Genomic DNA, 21874 nt, shown 5'->3' with positions numbered 1-21874 from the left:
CACAGCGCCAGAAAGGAAAGGAATGTGCGCACCCCTCCCATGGTGACTTCCTGGCTGGTGGGCCTGCAGGCCACAGCCTTCAGACTGAGCTCAGCAAAGCCTGGGCTGCAAAAGGAGCCCCAATTTCCATTAAAATGTCCTCAGCGTGATGGGTCTGAGGCTCCAGAGCTACACACCAGGTTAAGATGCTGGTCCTTGCTCACCTGTTTTTGCAGTTTGCTGCCTTTGCAGGCAGTCACAAAACCATGGAATGGTTTGGGGTTGAAAGGGACCGCTGGAAGTTTGGTGCAGCTCCCCTACAGCTTTTAGGTGTCTGCAAGAAGACCCAACAGCCTCTCTGGGCAAACTGTGTCAGTCCTCCATCTACCATACAGCTTTGAAGCACATCCTGGAAATTCTGAAACCTCCCTATTCCTGTTTGTGTTCACTGCCTCCTGTCCTGACACTGGGCACCACTAACAAGAGTCTGGCTCCATCCTTTTTACGCTCTCCCCTCAGGCATTTATGGACATTGATGAGACGGGAAGTTCTTTACTATGAGAGTGGTGAGGTGCTGGAACAGCTGCCCAGAGAGGCTGTGGATGCCCCATCCCTAGAGGTGTTCAAGGCCAGATTGGATGGGGCCCTGGGCAACCTGGTCTAGTATATGTGGAGGTTGTTGGACCTGCCTGTGGTAGGCAGGTTGAAGATTCATGATCCTTGAGGTCCCTTAAGCCCGGGCCATTCTGTGAGGTCCCTGAGCCTCCCCTTCTTCAGACTGAACAGTCCAGATGTAATCCTTTCCTCATAGCAGAGGTACTCCACTCCCTCATCACACTGGTGACTCTCTCCAGCATGCCTATGCCTCTCCTGTTCTGGGGGGTGCAGAACTGCACACAGGACTGCAGGTGCGGCCTCACCAATGCTGAGCAGAGGAGAAGCATCACCTCCCTCACCCTCCTGGCAACGCTCTGCCTGATGCAGTGCAGGATGCTGCCAGCCTTCTTAGCATCAAGAGCTAACTCAGCATCAAGGGCACATTGCTGACTCATGTTCAGCTTGGGGTCTCCCAGGTCCTTTCCTGCCAGGCTGCTTTCAGCTCGTTGGCTCCCATCACATCCTTATGAAATAATCACAAGGGTTGCAGGGGTTGGAAGGGACCTCTGGAAACAATCAGGTCCAATCCTCTGTTAAAGCAGGTTCCCTACAGCAGGTTACAAAAGAAACAACCAGACAGCTCTTGAATATCTCCAGAGAAGGAGACTCCACAAGCTCCCTGGGCAGCCTGTTCCAGTGCTCTGTCACAACTGAGCCATGCTAGCATGGATTTTGCTGCTGCCATGGCCAAAGGACAAGGATACAATGCTTAGCCAAGACAGGCAGTAACTGCTCCTCTAAATCCACTGGATCTACAGAAGAATATCTGCTGCCAGCTGAAATATTTGTGCAGAAACAGACCCACAGAGGGAGAGCAGATCAGTATCTGTTGCACAGAAGGGCAATGAATCTGTGAAAAGTCTGGAGCCCAAGTCCGTGGAGCTGAGGGAACTGGGATTGTTCAGTCTGGAGGAGACTCAGGGAAGTCCTTATCACTCTACAACTTACAGGAGGTTGTGGTGAGGTGGGGGTTGGCCTCTTCTCCCAGATAACTGATGAAAGGTAATAGCCTTAAGTTGTGCTAGGGGAGGTTCAGGTTGGGTATTAGGAACAATTTATTCTCAGAAAGAGTGGTGAGGCACTGGCACAGGCTGCCCAGGGAGGTGGTGCAACCACCATCCCTGGAGGTGTTCAGGACCCATGGAGATATGGCACTGAGGAACGTGGTTAGTAAGCATGGTGGGGATGGGCTGACCAGGTGATATTAAAGGTCTTTTCAACCCTAATGTTTCTATGATCTGATTCAGGTGCTAGTTGAAGAGACCATTTTAATCCAGGGAAATTTCTTACTGCTCAGAGCACAGGAGGTGGAGGCAGCACTGAGATCACCAGGAGGACTGGGTACAGCATGGAAGCTGTAAGGACTGTGTTAGTGTAGCTGCTTGGCTCTGCTCCCTCTGGATTCATGGAGAAACTTGAAGCATCCATCTCCCCTTCACAAAGATGTCCTGCAAAAAGTCTGTGAGGCTAAAGCCCCAACAGCACTGTTTCTCACAGTCCATAAGCACGCTGAAATCAGGCATGTACACAGTGAGCAGCCTCATGCAAACATCTTCAGCAGCTGAGTCCTCTCCGTCCTCACCGCTTCTGCCTGTAGCTGGGTCTGGGCCTCACAGCAGCTGCTCCAGGGGTCATAGTGAGCTAAGGGCTTGTTTTATCTCCCTGAGACCAACCAACACCACGTGGCACAGCCCTCACAGTATCTTCACAGGGATCTTGCACTCATGCAGGACTGAAATACTGTTCGCTTGAAAAACTGCACAACAAACAATACCATAAGCAGTGGAACAAGGGATGTCACTCACAATGCAAAAGGTGCTCCATAAACTTGTGCAAATGCAGCTGACAGCCAGTCTGCACTGTGATGTGTTACCACAATTAGTGCAGCTAAGTGGGAGCTAGCTCTGTCAAAACAAAAGACAGCTGGTTTAACACATGTAAAAGCCCTGCTGTCTGGGCACAGTTATATTGCTATGAAGGACACACTTGCTACAGATACAGATTTTCTCACTTCTGCATGGGAATAGCTTTGAGCAACATAACACACTTTTCAATTGATCTCTGAATCTAATCCAGGTGAGATAAAGTGATTTTTCTTTTCTTTTTCATGATCAAGTACTGCGATCTCCTGTTGTAGATACACCCTCTGAACACCTGAGACTATACTTGTGGGAAATCCAACCTCCCATCACTAACCTTTTCACACACACTTCATCTGCTTGGCTTTATTCCCAAGAGTGAGGAGAGGTGCTCAGGACCTCCATTCTCTTGAAGGGTGAATCACACACTGAGTTATTATAGGTTAGCAGCAACAGTCAGACCCCAGCATCCTTACAGCTGGGGCTGCAGGAGAGATTCTCTGAAGCGTTCTCCAACTTGGGACATAGAACCAGCACACACACGGCTCCTTCTGAAGCGTGGCTGTTCAACATAATGGGCATTACCCAGTTCCAGCTTCCCTTTTACTTATTTAATCTGTCCTAGTTTAATTATGACTTAGTCAACGGTGAAGTGCCTCAATGTATATACGATAAAATCAACACAGCAAGTCAAATTAATAAATCAACATTTGTAGGAATAGGAGCTTTGTTCACATTTGACCTCTTTAGAACTCAGAAGAAACAAAGCAATCAGGATTATCCTGAACTCCTTTGGACTTAGTAAAGAATGACATTCTCAAAATGTTTTTGCTGTACTTTAAACACCGATCTTGCTCTACATTAGAGCAGGCTAAAACCTTCCAGCCAAGCACAGTTCCATCAAAAATTGTCTTTTTTAAAAGCATGAAACTGGGGGATATCCCAAGGTTTGGATAGGCTGCAACACAGCAGCAACATTTATATTGAAAACATATAATTTTGCTGGCATTCTTCTAGAAATAGGGCTTTATCAATTTCTGCAATGCAATACAGAAAGTGAAAAAAGAAAGAAATTGGCTTCTAGCATAGAGAGACACAATCAGGCAGACAGACAGAGGGCTTTCCCTGGGATCACTACATTGCACTGTCTCACATGATATACAGTTTGCAGCACATGTAACAGCTTGCAATACAGTTTCTTCAGCAAAACTCTTCACCAGGGACCTCACTGCCGTAAGAAATCTGACAGAATTCAGCAAGGCCATCCACAACCCTACATTCAGACACAGCCTTAATACACCTGTTGGAACTCCTTGGGAAGAGAGAGGTCAACACAAGACTGCTGAGGGCAATGTGTAACTGAATAAAGGAATCAGAGACCAACTAATGATAAAGTCTACTCACTGACTCCCAGGAAATCACAAATACAGAAGATCTTGCATCTATCCTCAATAAAGCAAGGCAGCATTCAGAAGTAATAAAACTAAAATCCTTGGAAATGTTCTGGGAGGGAAAGTCTACCTCCGCACTGGTTCAGGTACAACTCAGGTCACCTCTGTGCAGGGACAGAAAACAGACAGCTGAGTAAGGATGTAGGCTGCAACCTACCGTGATGCCCTGGAAGCATTCAGTGCCAGGCTGTGTGGGGCTGTGAGCAACATGATCTAGAGAGAAGTGTCCCTGCCTATAGCAGGGCTGGATCTAGGTGACCTTAAAAGCCCCTTCCAACCCAAACCATTCTAAGACTTACAATAGTATTTAAAATGCTCTCCTCCAATCTCTGTAGCTTATCTTTCTCTGAATGCTTTGCCTTCCCTAGCCTTCAGGGCAGACTGGCTTGTTCAGCTTTCACAGGATTTCACCTCACATCCATATCTGCTGTGGATGCTGCACCTAAATGCAGTGATACCTACACATGGGGAAAAGGCAGGACATCAGAGAAGTCAGTAAGTCCAGTCTGCTGGTCATAGTGCAAGGAAACAGCCTAGATATCCATTACTAAATGCTGATGCTGCCAGAAACAGGAGAAGACTTTCAGTAGCCAAAGCACAGTCTTTATAATATCCTGTTTTATGGGAAAAGCAACAGTCCAAGCACTCTGGTTTATTTCAAAACCAATTTGCACACTTGGACTCACCTCTAGAATTCAGTGTTTTGTTAGTGATGCCTGTTAGTGCTGGAAAGTTGTCATCCAACTACTTTGGAGGTGATTGTGTTATGTTCTGCATGGAAAAATCATTTAAAAAGACACACCATATCTGCCTTAAGTCGAACCAGAGGAGGTTCAGGTTGGATATTAGGAAACATTTTTTTCTCAGGTAGAGTGGTGATGCAGTGGCACAGGCTGCCTAGGGAGTACAGTCACTGCCCCTGGAGGTGTTCAGGATCTGTGGAGATGTGGCACTGAGGGATGTGGTGAGTGGGCATGGTGGGGTGGGCTGGGATTAAACTAAGTAACCTTAGGGGTCTTCTCCAGCCTTAATGATTCTGTGATTAAACATATCCTCCACAGTTAAAAAAGGATACCTTATTTCGTCACAGGGAGTCACATGAAGAACAAACATCCTTTCTAAAGCCCAGTTAATTTCCAGCAAAGGAAAAGGTGTGCTCCTCAGCCACATTTTTCTGCACCTTCACAGAGGATGCAACTGGGATAAAAGCAGAGGAGAATGAGAAATGACACTGGCTTCACAAAAGCTGCTGGAACAGTTTCATCTCTTCTTTATTTTACTGAAAGACAGACTAGACCAGGAGATGATAGAAATCTCTTCTGCAGGGACACTGTCAGCCTCCAGGACATGATGCAAGCCTTCAGCCTTCCCTATGGCTGCCAGCACCCACGCCAGCCAGCAGCGCTGCCTCAAACCATGCTTACATAGCTGCTGACCTCACTGAAACACATCGGCCAAAGTCAGCGTGGGTGCCCAACACTGGTGCCAGTGCCAGTGCCATCCCTCAGCTCCACCAACCCTCACTTTCCTGGGCACCTCAGGGAGTGAAAGGACCACACTGTATCTCCTTGGCGGGTGCAGACATGTGGTTGAATGAGTAACTATAAACAGGTTGTCTGAAAGCAGCAGTGACGTGTGGGGCAGGTTAAATACACACACATCTGGAGAAGCCACAGGCTGTCCCAGCAGTTAAGTATAGGCTTCTATATCCAGGCCAGGTGGAACGTTTTTGAGTATATAAAACAGTGTCATAGCTTTAAAATAGCCTAAGTCCATTTGTCAGTTTCATGCTGTCTTTTAAAATACATGGATTAAATCAGAATTAAAAGATGACCACATGAAAGACTTCCTCACATCACCACAAATGAAGACCCCTCAGCAAGGAGTGTTGTTTCAGTTTAAGGCCTCATTCACATTAATTGCATGAGGAAATCATACAGGACTGGACTGGTGCCACGGGGGGCAATGAAAAGGATTCACTGCTCACCCTGAGCGATGTGGATCGCTGCTTAAGCAGAGCATGAAGAAACAATATGCACTTGTGCACGTCCAAATACAAGCTCATCCACTCAGGAATAAATACAGCAGGCTACAAGCAAAGAGTGGGGAACCCTATCCTGGGCTGCCACTACCCTCACATGTCTGAGTGGGTAACAAGCTGAATGGTGAGCTCCTCACAGGCCAACCTCTGACACGGCAAGTGTTTATGAGATACACAAACAAGGAACTTTGAGCCATGTTGCAGAGGTGATGTTATGTCTTATTTGCCTCGTGTCTGGTTAAGTTTTCTATGAGAAAAGGCTATGGGTTGGGTTGTTGGATTTCTTTTTTTTTGAAAGCAGTAAAATAATTAAGGGACTCCAGGCTCCATTTGTTTAATGCATTAAAGAAAGGACAGCACAGCGCTCCTCACTATCTGACAAAGATATTGCAAAATCCAGACTGGTAACTAGAAAATACAGGCTGGAACTAAGACACAGATCTGTGCCAGAAGGGGCAATTAGCGAGTGGAACAAGTCTGTGATGGATTCTCCAGCTGGAGAATGTTACAACCACCAGACCAAACGTTGTGAAAACCGAAATTAATTTGTGGTTTTGTGTGATCAAATTAGACTATTTCAAACCCCTTTTACCTGACAAGCTGTGAGCTCTCTGAGCATGCACCTCAGGAAAATTAGCATGGATATTCTTCAGGAACAGATGTGCTAGAAGCTAGCAACGAGGAAAGGAAAAGTTTTTTCAAGACTATTACACTTGGCCAACTTGAAGCATTCAGAAGTTGTGAGTCAGGGCGCAAGGCACCATAACCAATTGAAAAATACTGATAATTTAAAATAAGAATAAATATTGGCTCCTCTTTATTTGCCTTATGGGCTTTTGGCCTTTTAAGCCGCAGGCTTTAAGCTCTGCTCTACAATCACGGTCTCCACAAAGGACAGGTCACCAAGTGTAATTTATATAAATACCATGACTCCTGCAGAAGCCTACGAATAAGAGGTCTTCAGAATAACACTGAGTATCTAGATTTAGAATAGAATAGTTGAGTTCAAAGAATCCTAGAATGGCCTGGCTTGAAAAGGATCTCAAAGATCATCCAGTTTCAACTTCCTTGCTATGTGCAGGGTCACCAACCACCAGACCAGGCTGCCCAGAGCCACATCCAGCCTGGCCTTGAATGCCTCCAGGCATGGGGCATCCACAGCCTCCTTGGGCAGCCTGTTCCAGTGTGTCACCACCCTCTATGAAAAACTTCACCCTAATATCTAACCTAAACCTCCCCTGTCTCAGTTTAAAACCATTCCCCCTTGTCCTTTCACTGTCAATCCACGTAAACAGCTGTTCCTCCTCCTGTTTATATGCTCCCTTCAAGTACTGGAAGGCCACAATGAAGTCTCCCCAGAGCCTTCTCTTCTCCAAATTAAACAATCCCAGTTTTATCAACCTTTCTTTACAGGACAGTGTTCCATCCCTCTGATCATCTCAGAGGCCTTGTTGGAGGGAGCTTCCAAGATCATCTACTCCAACCCCACTACTCGTATCTGTAGTATCAAATCCTACACCCTGTTTTCAGTCCTACTGCTATTTACAGACAAGTTATGAGATTTCACCACTGTGACTATAAAGGCAGCATTCCCTTTGACAACCAGCCACAGGAGAACAAACAAACATCAAATTAAGCAGCAGCTGTGGTTATTCCATCTCCCTCAGCAGTTACCTGCCAATATGTGTGGGTCCCTAGCCACACTTCCCTCCTCACATGAGGACTTGTGGGGCAAGGCAGGGAATCAGTGGCCCTACAGGTCATTTCCAATCCTGATATCTGTGGGTTTTTCCTACAGATCAGTGCAGCTTTGTGCTTTTCTCCTCTTTTCTGGCATGCAAAGCTGCATTCAATCATGAGATTTCTCAGTATCACCCCCACTGACCAGGTCCCTGGAAAAGTTTTGACACCAGCATCAAAGGGTTCCTTATTTGACAGCAGTGCCATTCCCGGTTAGCCACAGAAGTTAGCACAGTGCCCAGGTCTGCTTGGCTATATGGACTCAGCAGAACAAGCTCAGCAGAACTGGTTATTGAATCAGCATCTTCCAAGAGCAGTAACAAAACCCCAAGCTAACTGCTCTTATGTGCAGATGAGTCCAGTGCTGGAGATGTTTGTTAGCAGAATGAACAGCTGCTGTAGCCTTGCTAGGGCTTCCAGAGAGCACAGCCTCAACTTGACCCTGTAGCTCTCAAGTTCCTATAGATGTCTCTCAGAATAAACAGATTTTCACTTAGCTCTTTAAAATATCATTTTGCTCTGAAAAACTACCCAGGCTCTGTGCAGGGAGCACTGGTAAGCAAAACATGATTGTCAGGGGAAGACCTGCAGCACTGCCCACTCAGAGGGACGGCACAGGTCTTTTCCAAGTTACAACCGTTTTGCAGCATTTACCGAAGGAAATTCACACCTGGTTCAAAGTAAAAGCTTCACTTTTCCAACAAGAGCATTTACTCCCTGATTTTTCTACAGAAAAACAAGTACACCAAGTCAGAGCCATCAAGATCTTTGCAGATTTTGTGTCAGTGAAAACCTAATTAAGCAGCCTCTAAAATGAAAACCACAGTTGCACAACACAGGTTCTGAACCCACCCAGCGAGGCTGGCAAAATACTGCCTAGGAGGCTGCAGGATGAAATGGAGAATCACTCGTGTTTAGGAAGAGCAAGAAAAACAGCTTTGGATGGACAGATGATGAAGGAAGCTGTGACATGGCACAGGCCAGCCCCCGCCTTACAGCGAGGCAGCGCGGTGCTGGCAGGAGCCGTGTGGCTCTCAGCAATCAGCTCACAGGAAATAAACACTGTGGATTATTTGTAATGCGCTTGGAATAAAACCATCCTCATGCAGAGGCCCAGCACAAGGGGCCAAGCTCCATAAAAGTCTCATGTAAGTTTTGTTTGGAGGATTTAAGTAGGGCCTAAGTGATGTATACACTTTATCTAGCCCTCTTTGTAAAGGGGACAGTTCCCCCCCCCCCCCATTGAGCAAAGAGAAAGGCCTGAAATAAAGAGATGTCTCTATCTCACAATTAAGCTTCATGCAGGTTTTCCACTTTCTTTCCTTAGTTTGGGGTTCTGAAGATCTCAAGGATACAGGGCTTAGGTTATAAGCTCCCACATTCTCAGAGAGCACTCTTTGTGCAGTTACAGGTGAAATCTCATCTGCAAACTCTTCCACATGAATTACAACAGTTACAGCCCAGCTGCCGCCGCAGCACTTCAACACCCAAACAAGAGCTGGACACGAGGTTGGTTGCACAGCTAGGAATTTTCCCACCTAGAACTAAAAGGGTGGTGAAAGAGGAAGCCTTGAAGGCAACCAGACCCCTGTGGCCACAGGCTGCCAGGCCCGCACCCCGGGCATTACCTGGTCACCCCATACTCTGGGGGCGGCTGGTAACGGACAACGGCCACCTCGGTCCTGGAGGGCTGCGGGGCCACATAGGAGGCCTTGAGGACGTCCTGCGGCCCTGCCGGGTGCTGCTCGCCATAGAAGAGCCCATGATCAGGGGCCTTGCTGCTGGGGGACACCGCCGCCGCCACCTTGGCCTTGTAAGGGTACTCGGGCGGCGGGCCTCGCGGGTCCATGCCTTTGCTGGGTGTCGGGGCGGCCTTCGGCCCCTTGCTGCCTGCCGGGGCAGGTGGGTGCTGCTTGGCCCCGTTCCTCTCCAGTGAGAGCTGCATGATCCTCTCGCTCAGCGAGCGCACGTGGCCCTGCTTCAGCTCCTTCAGCGCATCGTCCTTATGTGCCTGCCCGCTGCCGGCCCGGCTCACCGTCGGCCTCCCCTCCGTCCTGGACTTCTGGCCAGAGGTGCCGGCGACATAAAACCCCGGCCCCGCCGGCGGCTGCCCCCGGAAATACTGCGACTGGGCCTTGGCCTCCTCGTAGGTGGGGAGCTCCTCGCTGCTGTGTGGGGGCTGCGCGGCCCGGGGCTGCTTCTCCATCGCAGCACCGTCCCCCTGGTGCTCCTGCCCCTGCGGTTCCTGCCGCGCCGACGGCTGGACCATTTGTGGGTCCTCGGGCGCGAGGTTTTCTGTGGAAGAGAGAGTGCTGGCAGTGCTGTTGGAGGGGCCGGCGCTGCCCGTTGCCTGGTGCTGGATGGCCAGCAGGTTCATGTTCTCGCTGGGGTTGCCATACCTCAGCTGCTCCTGGATCAGACGCTGCAGGACCGTGCCGGCTGCCACCTCCTCCGAGCCTCGCATCTCCACCTCTGAGCTCCGGAGGAAGGCTGGAGGGTGCAAGGTGCAGAGGGTTTCCTCGGCTGGGTGGAAGAGAAGGCAGCGGTTAGGAGAACACCTTGTTCTGGGCCGCCTGAGAACAGCACCATTCTACTTTCAGAGGCCTCACTCCCTCTGCTCTTCTTACCCCCCACGGCTGTACCATTCTCATCTCCTTATGGCAGCTCACCCCTAATTCTGATTAAGCTAAGTGACCCCATCCCTTCCCCAGCCCTCCCCCCAACATTCTCCACATGCCCCATACCCATGGCTCCAATCTCAGTCAACGGTGGGACAGGGAAACGTGATCTTCTCTAAGACAGGAATTGGGTAAATCTCTCCCTGGAGATGCCTGGCACAGATTACAGAGGAGCCTCCATAGCAATACCAAATCAGCGCATTTTTGACAGCTGAAGTTAGAGAGCTGAATCCCCTCACAAGTGCACTGCATGCCACAATACATGATAGATAATATATATATTATATATAATATATAATATAATATATTATATAATACAATAAGATACAACGCAGGATGTGTCACAGAAAAAGCCTAAAATCCTACTGAAAATAAAAGAGCTCTGGGAGCGTAATTGAAGAGAAATCTGTGCTCTGGCATTCTTTCTTAAAACTGCAATTTCCCTTCTGGCCAATAACACTAATTCTGTGCAAGTCAGTACCAACTTTTGTAATTTTGCTGGGTGAATACAAGGAAGACATTAAGGTTGCAATGTAGTACCAGAGCTTTAAGTATCACAGATCAGACAGACAACCATAACATAGACTGAAATAATACAGAGACAACTTCTTCGTATAACTTCTTCACCCAGCCTCACAAGATGCATTTGTATGGGATAAGGTGTTACAGATGCTGTAACTGAAGTGAAGGCACACAGCTCAGGGGTTAGGTCAAATACCAAAACAGTCTCCAGCTCCCTTCTTCATCTTAGTCCTGTTTGTTCCACACAGCAATGTGGGCATAAGTCATAGAAAGTGATGCACACAGTGAAGCTTGCCTGCAGCAAGGCACCTAATGGCATAATCCCTCCCAGCTGAATCCCATGAACCCATCCCAAAGAGGTGTAAAGCATTTGTGTCTGCACCCAAAGGAGTGCTCCTGGTGGGTGAAAATCAGCCCTCAGCTCTGCAGAGTCCTCCCATTTTCCTAGGCAAGGAGGAGGAGGTGCTGTTCTGAGTTCAGTTTTTGAGGTCATTTTTGGCAACTTTCTTTCTCTATCCCGCTGTTTCCAGTTCTCAAAGGAGCTCCTCAGCAGTATTTACATTTGTTTTCTTGGCGTTCAAAAGTTGTTAAAAAGCAAAACTTTCTCCCGAGGTCTGCTATTTCCCCATGTTTCACCAGTTACTGCAGATAATGTGGGACAACTTGTATACAACCTGGATGCCAGAGGGGAAGAAAAACCCTTGACTCTTATTCTGTGACAACTGGCCATTTCCACTAACACTGTTTTTGCCATAAAAGCTTAACAATGATTGTAAAGCTTGAGGGAGGCTGTTCCACTCCACATCTGCCCTGCAGAACACATCTCTCCTCTGCCTTCCCTGAACATCAGTACCTTACTGGCTGGGGTGGCAACCTGGCCACCATAACTCAGAGGGTCTGCCAGCTCCCTGAGCCAGTGTTTGAGCCAACAAGATGAATGGCTTAGGTTGGAAGGGATCTTAAAGATCATCTAGTTCCAATGATACAAACCTACTCAGCTAGCTGCACAATAGCCAAACGTCCATCCACATATGCCCCTGAAGCTACGGTGAACTCATACTGCTGTATTTGTATTATCACACTGCACAGGAGTCTTGCCATAATAGTCGTTTTGCAGACTTGAAATAAAAAACCTCTCTTACATACAAGAAAGCTCACTGTACAAGTTATTAGACTATAAGCAAGGAAAGTAGATAAAGCCAACGTCACATACTCAAAACACCAGAAAGATTTTCACTCCTGCACTAGTCATCCATTAGATCCCTGTATTCAGGGGATGTACTTTGGTGGCCTGTTTCTGAGGTTCAGAAGGACCAGCAGTGCTGTCCTGCTGGCAAGAAGCTATGCACCTCAGTCCTGCTGCTCAGTGAAGAGCAACCACATCCAGAAGGACAAATAGAAACAGGTGACAAATGACAGCAGGTTATAACACTTCCATCAAAGGAACCTGCCTTCTGCCTGTGCTGGGGGTGAGGAGGTGACCTTCATCTCAGTAAATATTTAAAAATGATGTCTGGTTAGTTAATGCTTAGGGAAAACCCAGATATAACCGTGATGGGTTCATATGGAAGAGTGGCAACTCACTCACCAGCTTTTTCTTTAGCACTGACAGCTTCAGCTGTTAGTGGAGAAATGTCATGCCTGCCAGCAAACAACTGGTGGTCCTGATAAAGAAAGCCAGTGTCCTCCAGTATCTGGCCTGGGCTGGTGGGCTTGTAGCATGCAGCTGAGGAGCCTGCAAGGAAGAAAAGTGGGATGTCAGTAAATAAGTTATTTGAATGATAAAATATAAAGCCCAGATTAATGACAGAAGTTCAAATAATTTTTGAGCCCTGTTCGGTGTCTGAGAGGCCCTGCTGGGGTCAGGCTGAGGAACAACCAGGAGTCAATGAATCATCAGTGCCATCTCACGCCCCAGCCCACCCCAGGAACACAGCCAGGCTGACCCAGCCTGGCTTACAAGAACCAGCAGGCTTACAGGTTGGCCAACAGAGGCTGTGGAATCTCCTTCTTGGAGGTCTTCCAATGCTGCCCGGGCTTGGCCCTGGGCACCCCGCTCTGGGTGTCCCTGCTGGAGCAGGGGTTGGAGCAGATGGACACAGAGGGCCCTTCCAACCATTCTGTGAACAGCAACAAGGTCACAAATCAAGTCATAGCCCCAGGACACGAAGCAAACAGAACTGGCATAAAACTGAAAGAAGGACCGGGTAAAGAAGATGGAAAAAGGTGAGGACACAATCACATGTCCAGCGGGGCTACGGTCTGTGAAAGACTTCACTGCAAAATTTGATCACAACTAATGGCTCAGTAAGACAGAAAATTACTAGGACATAAAATACAGCCAACACCCCCAAGGGAGTCCAATCCCTTTGTCCAGATGTTCTTAACATGGATGTAGCTGAGATCCCCAGGAAAATGTCCAGCAGGAGCAGAGTGACCCAGGTCACAGTGGCACCAGCAGAGTGCCCATGCATCCCAGCAGGGCATCTGTCCATCCTAGCAGGACGGGAAGCCACGAATATGGGGATGAGCTTGCACAAGCAGAGAAGCACATTCTTCTGACACATTATTGCTGACTCCACCCCCTGCACAAAGCAGGGCAGCAGGATCTAGCCCATCCTGATTACAGGCACAAAGTTGTAAAAACTATATTCTTCTATGCCCAGAGGAGAAGAAACAGGCGTTTGTGCAAAATGTTAATGAATTCATCACTTCACCATTCATGTTATGCACAGATTTGTAAGGCAGTTACCTATATTTAGAGAGCAAGGAGGAGAAGATTGTTCACTTGAGCAAATATAAGCCAAATATATTTGCCAAAATTAGCACAGAAGGCTGTTCTAGCATTTGTGCTGATAAAGATGCAGGGAAAACCTCCAAACCCCATTTTCCAACACGACTGCTGTACTGTGGCACAGAACAACATCCCAGACACCTTTCACTGCTCCTGCACACACACACAGCCCTGCCCTCAGACCGGGAATTCTGCCTGAAACAAAGAGTTGCGAGCCCAGGCTTGTTTTACAAATAAAAACTGGATTGGGATGAAACACATAGGGTAAAAAAAAAAACGGTTTCAGGCACTACAGACAACCTAAACAGCCATCAGCTAGGCGTCACCACTCGGCAAACAAAAGCTAGAAGGAAAACTGCTACTAAAATTTTGCTTTCATTCATCTGCATGCTGTATTTTGAGTCATTAGACACCCTCGGGTTGTGTCTTCAAGTGCTGCATCTGCAGCAAAGGGCGCATGAGGAGATGCACAGCAAGATGGCTTTGCTGGGAATCACAGCTAAAGACAAGGAGTGAGATGAGATGGGGTGCACCCATGGAATGCCACCCACATCCGGACATGTCCTGAGCACCAGAGCAGCTCAGCTGGGCCAGGAGGGTTCCAGTGAAAGGCAACCTGCCTGGAGTGAGGGTTACCCAACTTCTGATAGCCAAACGGAGCAAAGAAAAGGCTCCTCTGCTGCAATACTCATGCACAAGGTCAGTACAGAAATCAAAAGAATTCCTTAGAGCTGTGGTCACTTGAGAAAAAACAAGCAGAGCGACATCCACTGCTGTCACTTTGCTGAGGAAGGTGTTACTGAAGCCTCCAAAGAAAAAAAATCCTGGACTTAAGGATTTAGAACCTGACCATCATTAGTACTTGCTTAGATACCTTGGTTAGCACAGGCTCCTTCAGTCATTAGAAGGAGCTTCACCTTCAGAAGGGGACTGAGTCCACCCCCAGTGTAGAGGACTGGGATGAGGATGCTCCCAGCAGGAGGACCCTGACCTCAGGCACTGCCCAGAGGATACACTTGGAACAGACCTTCTTCCAGCACAGCTCATGCTGCAGTGAGACATTGCTCTGAGCCTCTCTTTCTCATGAAACCTCAGTCTACAGGACCGCACTGACAATTTTATAATTTTGTAATACTTTAGGTGAATATAATGCTTTAAATTCATTTAAAGATAAAACTGAGGGAGATACAATGCATGGCTGAAACAGTAGTTTTATGGAAACCCATTAGCACAATTAGTCAAAACCTTTCCACAAAACCACTCTGTTCGCTAACAAGCAGTGGGAATGCTGACCAACCATAAACTTAAAACATCAAGGAAAAAACTAAAAACAGCTGGAAGTCCATGCTGCATTTGATTGATCTGAACCACTACTGCAGTGCAACAGTGTCTATACACAATCTGGTTCATAGACACAACCCTCTCAGCTGCTGTATATCCAATATCTATCGCATCCACCTCCAAGACATGATCACATCTCCTGCCTTGGTCAGTCCTTGCCGAGCTCCTCCCTCATTTCTCATTTCCAATGAGACCCTGGCCCAGCTGCCCAGAGAGCTGTGGTGCCCCATCCTTGGAGGTGCTCAAGACCAGGCTGGATGGGCCCTGGGCAGCCTGAGCTGGTGGGGAGTGACCAGCCCATGGCAGGGATTGGGGCTGAGTGGGCTTCAAGTCCCCTCCAAACCAAGACATTCTATGATTTCTGCCTCACTACCAATTCTCCCAGATCTCAGTGGTTGCCCAACACCGATTCATGTTTCCTTTGTCAAAGATAAGCACATAATTATGCCATATCATTCTGATACAGCTACGCAATTCATTTCAAGATTCGTAACCATTTCAATGAATCATTCACTAAGATTAATGCTGGAAATGCAGCAAGGACCCACAGATGCTTAAATATTTCCTGTTTCTGATGTGGTTTTGGTCTGGTTTTGAAAGGGATCTAACCCAAAACCTCATAGGAAGCATACTGCTGTGACTTTACAGGAAAGCCACGTCTTCATAGCAATACCAGCACTTCCAGGAAGCAGATTTCCTCCTCAAAAGCTATTTGGAGTAGGCAGTGTTCTTCCAGCCAACCTACTGTGACTTACATCTTTACTGAAACACCCCAAAAATGCCCATTTTGAGTGGCCTGCTGCTATTTTGATGCAGCACTGGGCGCTGCTTTCCATGTGGCTCCTCCACCATCATCCACCGCTCCCAAAATCCTCCATCCTGCCAGACACAAGCAGTGGGTGTCCTCCAAATAATCTCCTCCCAAGCTGTGCTGCAGCTCAAAAAGAGACTGGAGCATTTCAAGCACCTTCCAAAGCAGCCATCTGAAATTAAGAAGGGAGTAAGGTGGCTTTGCGCTTTCCCATAAACTCCTCCATGGTCTGTAAGGAGGATCCAAAAATGACAGAACAAAAATGACACCGTTTCAAAGCCCACATCTGTCCTTTTGTCTCACAGCCAAGCCAGCAAGAAATATAAATACCTCATTCCACCTTTGGAATATTTCCTCTGCCCTGTTGCTGGGTAAATTACAGTTTGAGTTGGAAGGGATCCTCAAAGGCCACCCAGTTGAATCCCCCGCAATGAACAGGGAAACCTACAGCTCCATCAGGTGCTCAGAGCCGCATCCAGCCTGACCTTGAGTATTTCCAAGGATGAAGCACTCATCACTTATCTCGGGTCAGTGAGAAAAGTATTGGTGAAGGAAAACGAGACGAGGACAGTTAAAGCACCGCTGGTGCCACGCCAAGACTGGGCTATGATTTCCCAATGGGATACAACCATGTCCCAGACATGAGATGCCCCACCCAGCCCTGTGCTGGGCAGGATGCACAAGAACCCAGTCCCTCTGCAACTTAGGGACAGGAACCTTTGCTCACAGCACTGTGCTGTTCCCCTGTCCTAAAAGAGCTCTGGGAGACTCTTGCTGGGTACTACCACTTCCCTTTCCAAAAAGGTCATTATCCAAGAGAGCACTGAACAATGGGAGAAACTATCACAGGAGGGTCAGGCTGCGTGTTAGGGAAAGGTCGGGCCCCATGGGACAGTGGGCATACAACACAGCAGCAGGCACAGTCCCCAGCTGCTGGAGCTTAGGGAGTGTTTGGACGGCACTCTCGGACATTGGATTTGGATTTGGGTGGTCCCGCATAGAGCTGGGAGTTGAATTTAATGATCTTTTAGGCTCTCTTCCAACTTGGGATATTCTGTGATTCCGTGATACAAAAGTTAATGAGAAGAGGCAACGGGGGCAGCAAACCCCGAAATTTAAATGCATATATAACCAAACACTTTCCATTTAACTTCAGCCCAACGCACTGATTTTCATATACATTTCCCCTCAGCAAAAACAAAGCGGCCGAACCCAGAGTTAAGAACAAAGCAAAGCAACCACCCTTGGAAGGCAGCTCACAGAGCTGGCAGCAGATCACATGGATGCTGTGAGCGCAGGGCCCAGGCTGCCTGCCCAGCGGATGCCCGCAGATCAGGTGCATGGGCGTGTGGGGGGGGCACAGATGGCAGCAGTGCTTTCATCTCGCTGGGACATGATTTTTATGAAATTTAATAATTCACGGGTTGGTTTTTTTCCCTTCCACCTTCCCAGGTTGGCATGCTGTGGACAGGTGGGCTGCAGATGGGGTATCTGACTTGCAGAGGGATGCCATGTAACCTGTACTGGGAGGAGCAAGGAGACACGCTTTTTACAAAGCTTCATTACGGCATACAGAAAAATACATGTCTCTACTTATTATAAGGTACAAATTTACCTCTGAGGCTACAGCACTGAGTCTACAATGCAGAGCCAGCCTGGATTTATAATAAGGATTCAAGGAATTGAATCAATAATTGAAATTTCTGCTTTGATCAAAGCGCCATGATTACAACTTGTGTTGGCGTTGTTGCTCTGAGATAAAAGGTGAGGTGCTGCTCAGAGCCAAAGCAGCACAGGAAGGAACTCTCCGACAAGGAGCGAAGCACAAAGGCTGGCACGGAGCTTGGGAATCAGCATCAACCAGCCACAACATGGACAAAGCATCAACCAAGCAGGAGCTGAAGCTACAACTAACTGTGCTGTACTTACTGCCTTTAAAAGCGATCTCGTTACAGAAATGCCCTGGCACGATCACTTTCATCAGACATTTAAGCCTTTCCATTAATTAAACAGAAGTGAAACAGGACCCAGGACTGCAAAGACACTGGGATCATTAAGGCTGGTTCCCGGGCACTTCCAGCAACCACGTCATAAAACTCCCTTCTTGCAGTGCATGGGCTGTGCCTTTATGTGGGCATTTTGTGCCCCAGTTCCTCCCATTTGGGAGCAGCTTTGGGCTCCTGTTCCTCCAGCACACAGACATCCCCCCGGTTCCCACTCAGTCCCCAGTGCTGCTCTTTCTCCAGGCAGTTTCCTGCCAGTGGTGTCCTTTAGGTTAAATAGCTTTCTCCCTGAGTCATTCCCACAAACTTGCAAGCGTACAAAGGAGCCTGGGATACGGACAGAACAAAAATAGTACAAAGACCGTACAGTACTCTTTAACTGAAAATGCAGGCACTGAACTCTATCTTATGCATCTTCATATTTCTCAAGCTTTTCCTTTTTTACACAGCGAGCCACACAGCCAGCACTTTGCTCCATCCACACACAGAACTGTGCGATAACCCAACCCTATGCACAGCCGCTGCCTTATTCTTATCTTAACCGCCCCATCTAAGGGGAAAAGACATTAAGCCTTCTTCCCACCAGAATATATATTAAAATTATGCGCCTTCTGTTATTAAATCATTACTCGCAATTTAGAGTCAGCCGCTTTCAAAGTGCAGGAACGCAATAAAGGTGCTACACACAAAGGTGCTAATGAGGTGACTGCCTTCAGCTCCTGCTCCCAAGTGACTGAGCAGCATCCATCCCCTGCACATCCCGCTGCTCCCGCCCTCACCCGCAGCAGGACGACAGCGCTAAGACCTTCTCCCCCCTTTGTGCCCATAAAACACAACTAAACCCGACCTGCTGAGAAAGTCACTTCAACACCAAAAAAAAAAAAAGAAAGAAAGAAACAAAACCTCTTCCTATGAGCATGAAGTTTCAACAAAAAGTTGAGTGAACGTGAGCTCGCAGCCTTCTGATGGCTTCCAGCATAGGGAGGTGCAGCAGGCACATCCTCCTATTCTCCTGCCTCCGCCCTGAGCAGCATCACACCAGAGCCAGTCCACAGTGCTGGGCACAGCACCACGTGCTTTGCTCCAGTTGAGACAGACCTGTTGCCGAGGGAGGGCTCAGCACTGAGCCATGACAAGCAGCGCAGGGACTGTCGCTGGGACCCCCAAGCACTGCCATTATGCAGGGATATAAATGAGAATCAAGGGGGTGACCCCAAATGCTGCCATCCCCAGGGGCCTTGGGGCACGCTTGCTCTCCTGCAGTGTGTCCCATGGGAAGGCAAGGCTGGGGGGCACATCTTGCCTCCACACACCATCCCAGCACACAGTGACTTTGCCTCCTCACCAAAGCCACGCTGGTTAATGTCCTTCCTCCACTGGAAGAGAGCTGTGGTGCTCCATCCCTGGAGGTGCTCAAGGCCAGGCTGGATGGGCCCCAGGCAGCTGAGCTGGTGGGGGGCAACCAGCCCACAGAAGGGGGTTGGAGCTGGGAGGGCTTTGAGGTCCCTTCTAACTGAAGCCGTCCTATGATTCTATATGACATTTTATTATCATAAAATCATTTTTATCTGAAAGATTCACTTGGGAGAGTGCCGTCCCTGAGGACTGAACCCCACTGGAGTTGTTCTGCTAGCTACCAACGACCACATATTCATTCACACACGCAGGTGTCCGTGAAAACCTCTACGTGGGCAGGACACAGCCAGGCACTGCCCGCGGGAAAACGAGCCCACTGCCCAGCTCCAAAGCCTCCCCAGTCCCGCCAATCTCCCCCGCCGTATTACTCGCAAGGCAACAGCAGCACAGCCCCGCGCTGCCCCCGGCCCCGCAGCTGCTCCCGGTCCAGGAAAAAGGAAAAAAAAGTGCACTTCTTTCCATCGCAAGAGGAAAACAGGCGAGCAGCGACCTTCCTGTAGTTCAACACGAATCGCAAACCACGGCAGGAGGGCTAGGAAGGGGGAGAAGTTCACGTCGCGTACCATTTATTTATTCCTCCTGTCTCAACGCGTTTCGCTTTCACATAGAAATCGACCTCCTCTCCGTGCAGGAGAAATACCGGCTCTCCGGCGGCCCCAGCCCCGAGCCGGACCCCTGGGGACGGCGCAGAGCCGCTCCCGGTCCCCGCGGGGCTCCGCGCAGCACCGCCCGCGGACAGCCCCGTTGGAAGCCCTCCTCCTACCGCCGCGTTCGTGCGGGACAGCACCGCACCATCGCTCGGGGTGCCGCCGTCTCGCACCTCTGCTGGCGAAGCGGAGAGAAAGTCGCCCAAGCGCCCCGGGGAGAAGCACGGAGACGGGGCTCCGAAGGGTCTACGGAGCAGCCCACTTTCACCCCGGATCCCCCGACACGACGCCGGCCGCCCCACCGACATCCCGCCACCGCCCAGTACGACCGCGCACACACGCGGATCCCGAGACCACCCGGCGCTCACCTCCGGCTCCGCGCCCCGCCGCCCCCGGCAGCACCGCGGCCATCCGCGCCGCTCCCGCCGCCCCCGGGCGCGCTCCGCTGGGGCGGGGCGGGGGCGGCACCAGCGAAGGGGCAGGGCCACGAGAAGGGGCGGAGCTAACGGGTTGTAGTGGGCGTGGCCCAGAGGTTGTGGGCGCGGTCTGGGCATGGGGGCGGAGTTTATACATGGGGGCGGGGCCTGGTGCTCGCGGGACCTGAATTCCATCCTAGGAAGCACGCAGGGGATGGAAGCGTCGCCTCCCCCTTGCACTTCTAAAATCGTGCAATCGTTTTGGCTGTAAGGGACCCTAAAAGGCCATCTAGTGAAACTCCTCTCCAGCGAGTGAGGACACCTACAGCTAGTCCCAAATTAAAGCTTTTAAATGCTTAAATTCTCTGCAAAATTCTTCATTTTCTGGAACAGCTTTCCAAGTGGTTTTCACAGCCTTTCTTTCCTGTTTGATTCCACTTTGATCTATAAACCACGCAGCCATGGAGGGCAGCAGGCTGGAAAGAGAGTTTTGTAATCCCTCTGCAGTTGAGGGAATCTGAATGGTACAGGAAGGTTTCGGCCACCTGCATCGTGCTCACCCAGCAGCACCAGGCCAGCACCGCTCTGCCTTCCCCATGCTGCAGCTCCACTCTTGGTACAGAACTTCCCCAGCACGGGGAAGTAAGGATCCTCCAGCACCCGGGCACTGCTGCTGCCACCAGATCTGGGACCGGCTGTCCTGAACTGCAGGCACACCCGGGTATGGATGCTCGTTACATTTGCACCCACCCATGCGTGTAATCGCTCAGATTCCTAATGCAACAAGCCAGCAAATAATTGTCCCAGGGCGCCTGGCCCTGCGGCAACCCCAAATGCCTGCAAGCAGCTTCCCTTCAAGCTGCTGTCCCCTACGATAGGAGCTTCATAGGCAGTGCTGTGTTTGAAGGAATCTCTCTGCACATCTGTTTTTCCAGCTCTGCCAAAGAGCTTTCATTTCCCCCTAAACCTGACCTGCTCGGTCACTGGCTGCTCAGCAGAGCACTGGTTCCTGGATTCACTCCAGTGCGAGATAAGGTCAGTGCAGCAAAGAAAAAGAAACAGCTGGATGTCCACTGAGCAGTGGGAGCAAACAGTGCGGGGACCGGGGCTTTTTTTTCCCTTCCTTTTCTACTTGTCCAATGGGATTCATTCCCTGTGTGTTCATTCCCCCAGCACACTGTATCACCGTATCACCAACGCAGCATTTCCTGCAGCCTGGGGTTGCCCTGCCTTTTCAATCCGACTTTTTTTTCTGCCATTCAACAAACTCATCCAGAACGGCTGCAGAACCATCTCTAATGGGGAAGGAAGGAGGTGGAAAAGTGGTAGGGGATGAGGGAATGGAAGAAGGGAAGGGAGGAGGGCAGGGAGAAAGCAAGGGGGAGAGGCAGAGGAGCCTCTGCACATATTCCTCTATGGGGAGAGTTTCTCCCTCCCTGACCTCACTTTCTCCAAAGCCAGAAGTTCCTCCTCAGGGTTTGCCAAGGAGACAATGAAGTGCTCCTCTGTTGGACCATGC

At 49.3% G+C, this 21874-nt stretch overlaps 1 protein-coding gene across 3 annotated transcripts in view; it reads right to left on the bottom strand.

The window, feature by feature from the left end:
* Positions 1-20349, bottom strand: part of AMOTL1 (angiomotin like 1) — a 54352-nt gene extending 34003 nt beyond the window's left edge. Inside the window, exons 1-4 of one of the 3 annotated variants that reach the window (XM_042862517.1) lie at positions 20308-20349; positions 12516-12662; positions 9356-10250; positions 2442-2540 (exon numbers count right to left, since the gene is read on the bottom strand). In XM_042862517.1, coding sequence (XP_042718451.1) covers positions 2442-2540; positions 9356-10191 — 935 coding nt within the window. In that variant the 5' untranslated portion in view covers positions 10192-10250; positions 12516-12662; positions 20308-20349. Of the gene's footprint in view, positions 1-2441; positions 2541-9355; positions 10251-12515; positions 12663-20307 lie in introns of those variants that run through there. The other 2 variants (XM_042862518.1, XM_042862516.1) reach the window with 2 other exon arrangements.
* Positions 20350-21874: the final 1525 nt, after the last annotated feature.

This window comes from Lagopus leucura, unplaced genomic scaffold (assembly GCF_019238085.1).
Source record: "Lagopus leucura isolate 7727_CA_CO unplaced genomic scaffold, USGS_WTPT01 Super-Scaffold_702, whole genome shotgun sequence".
Taxonomy (NCBI): Eukaryota; Metazoa; Chordata; class Aves; order Galliformes; family Phasianidae; genus Lagopus; species Lagopus leucura.
Note: the sequence above shows the minus strand (reverse complement) of the source record. Positions and strands in the feature narration are given on the sequence as shown.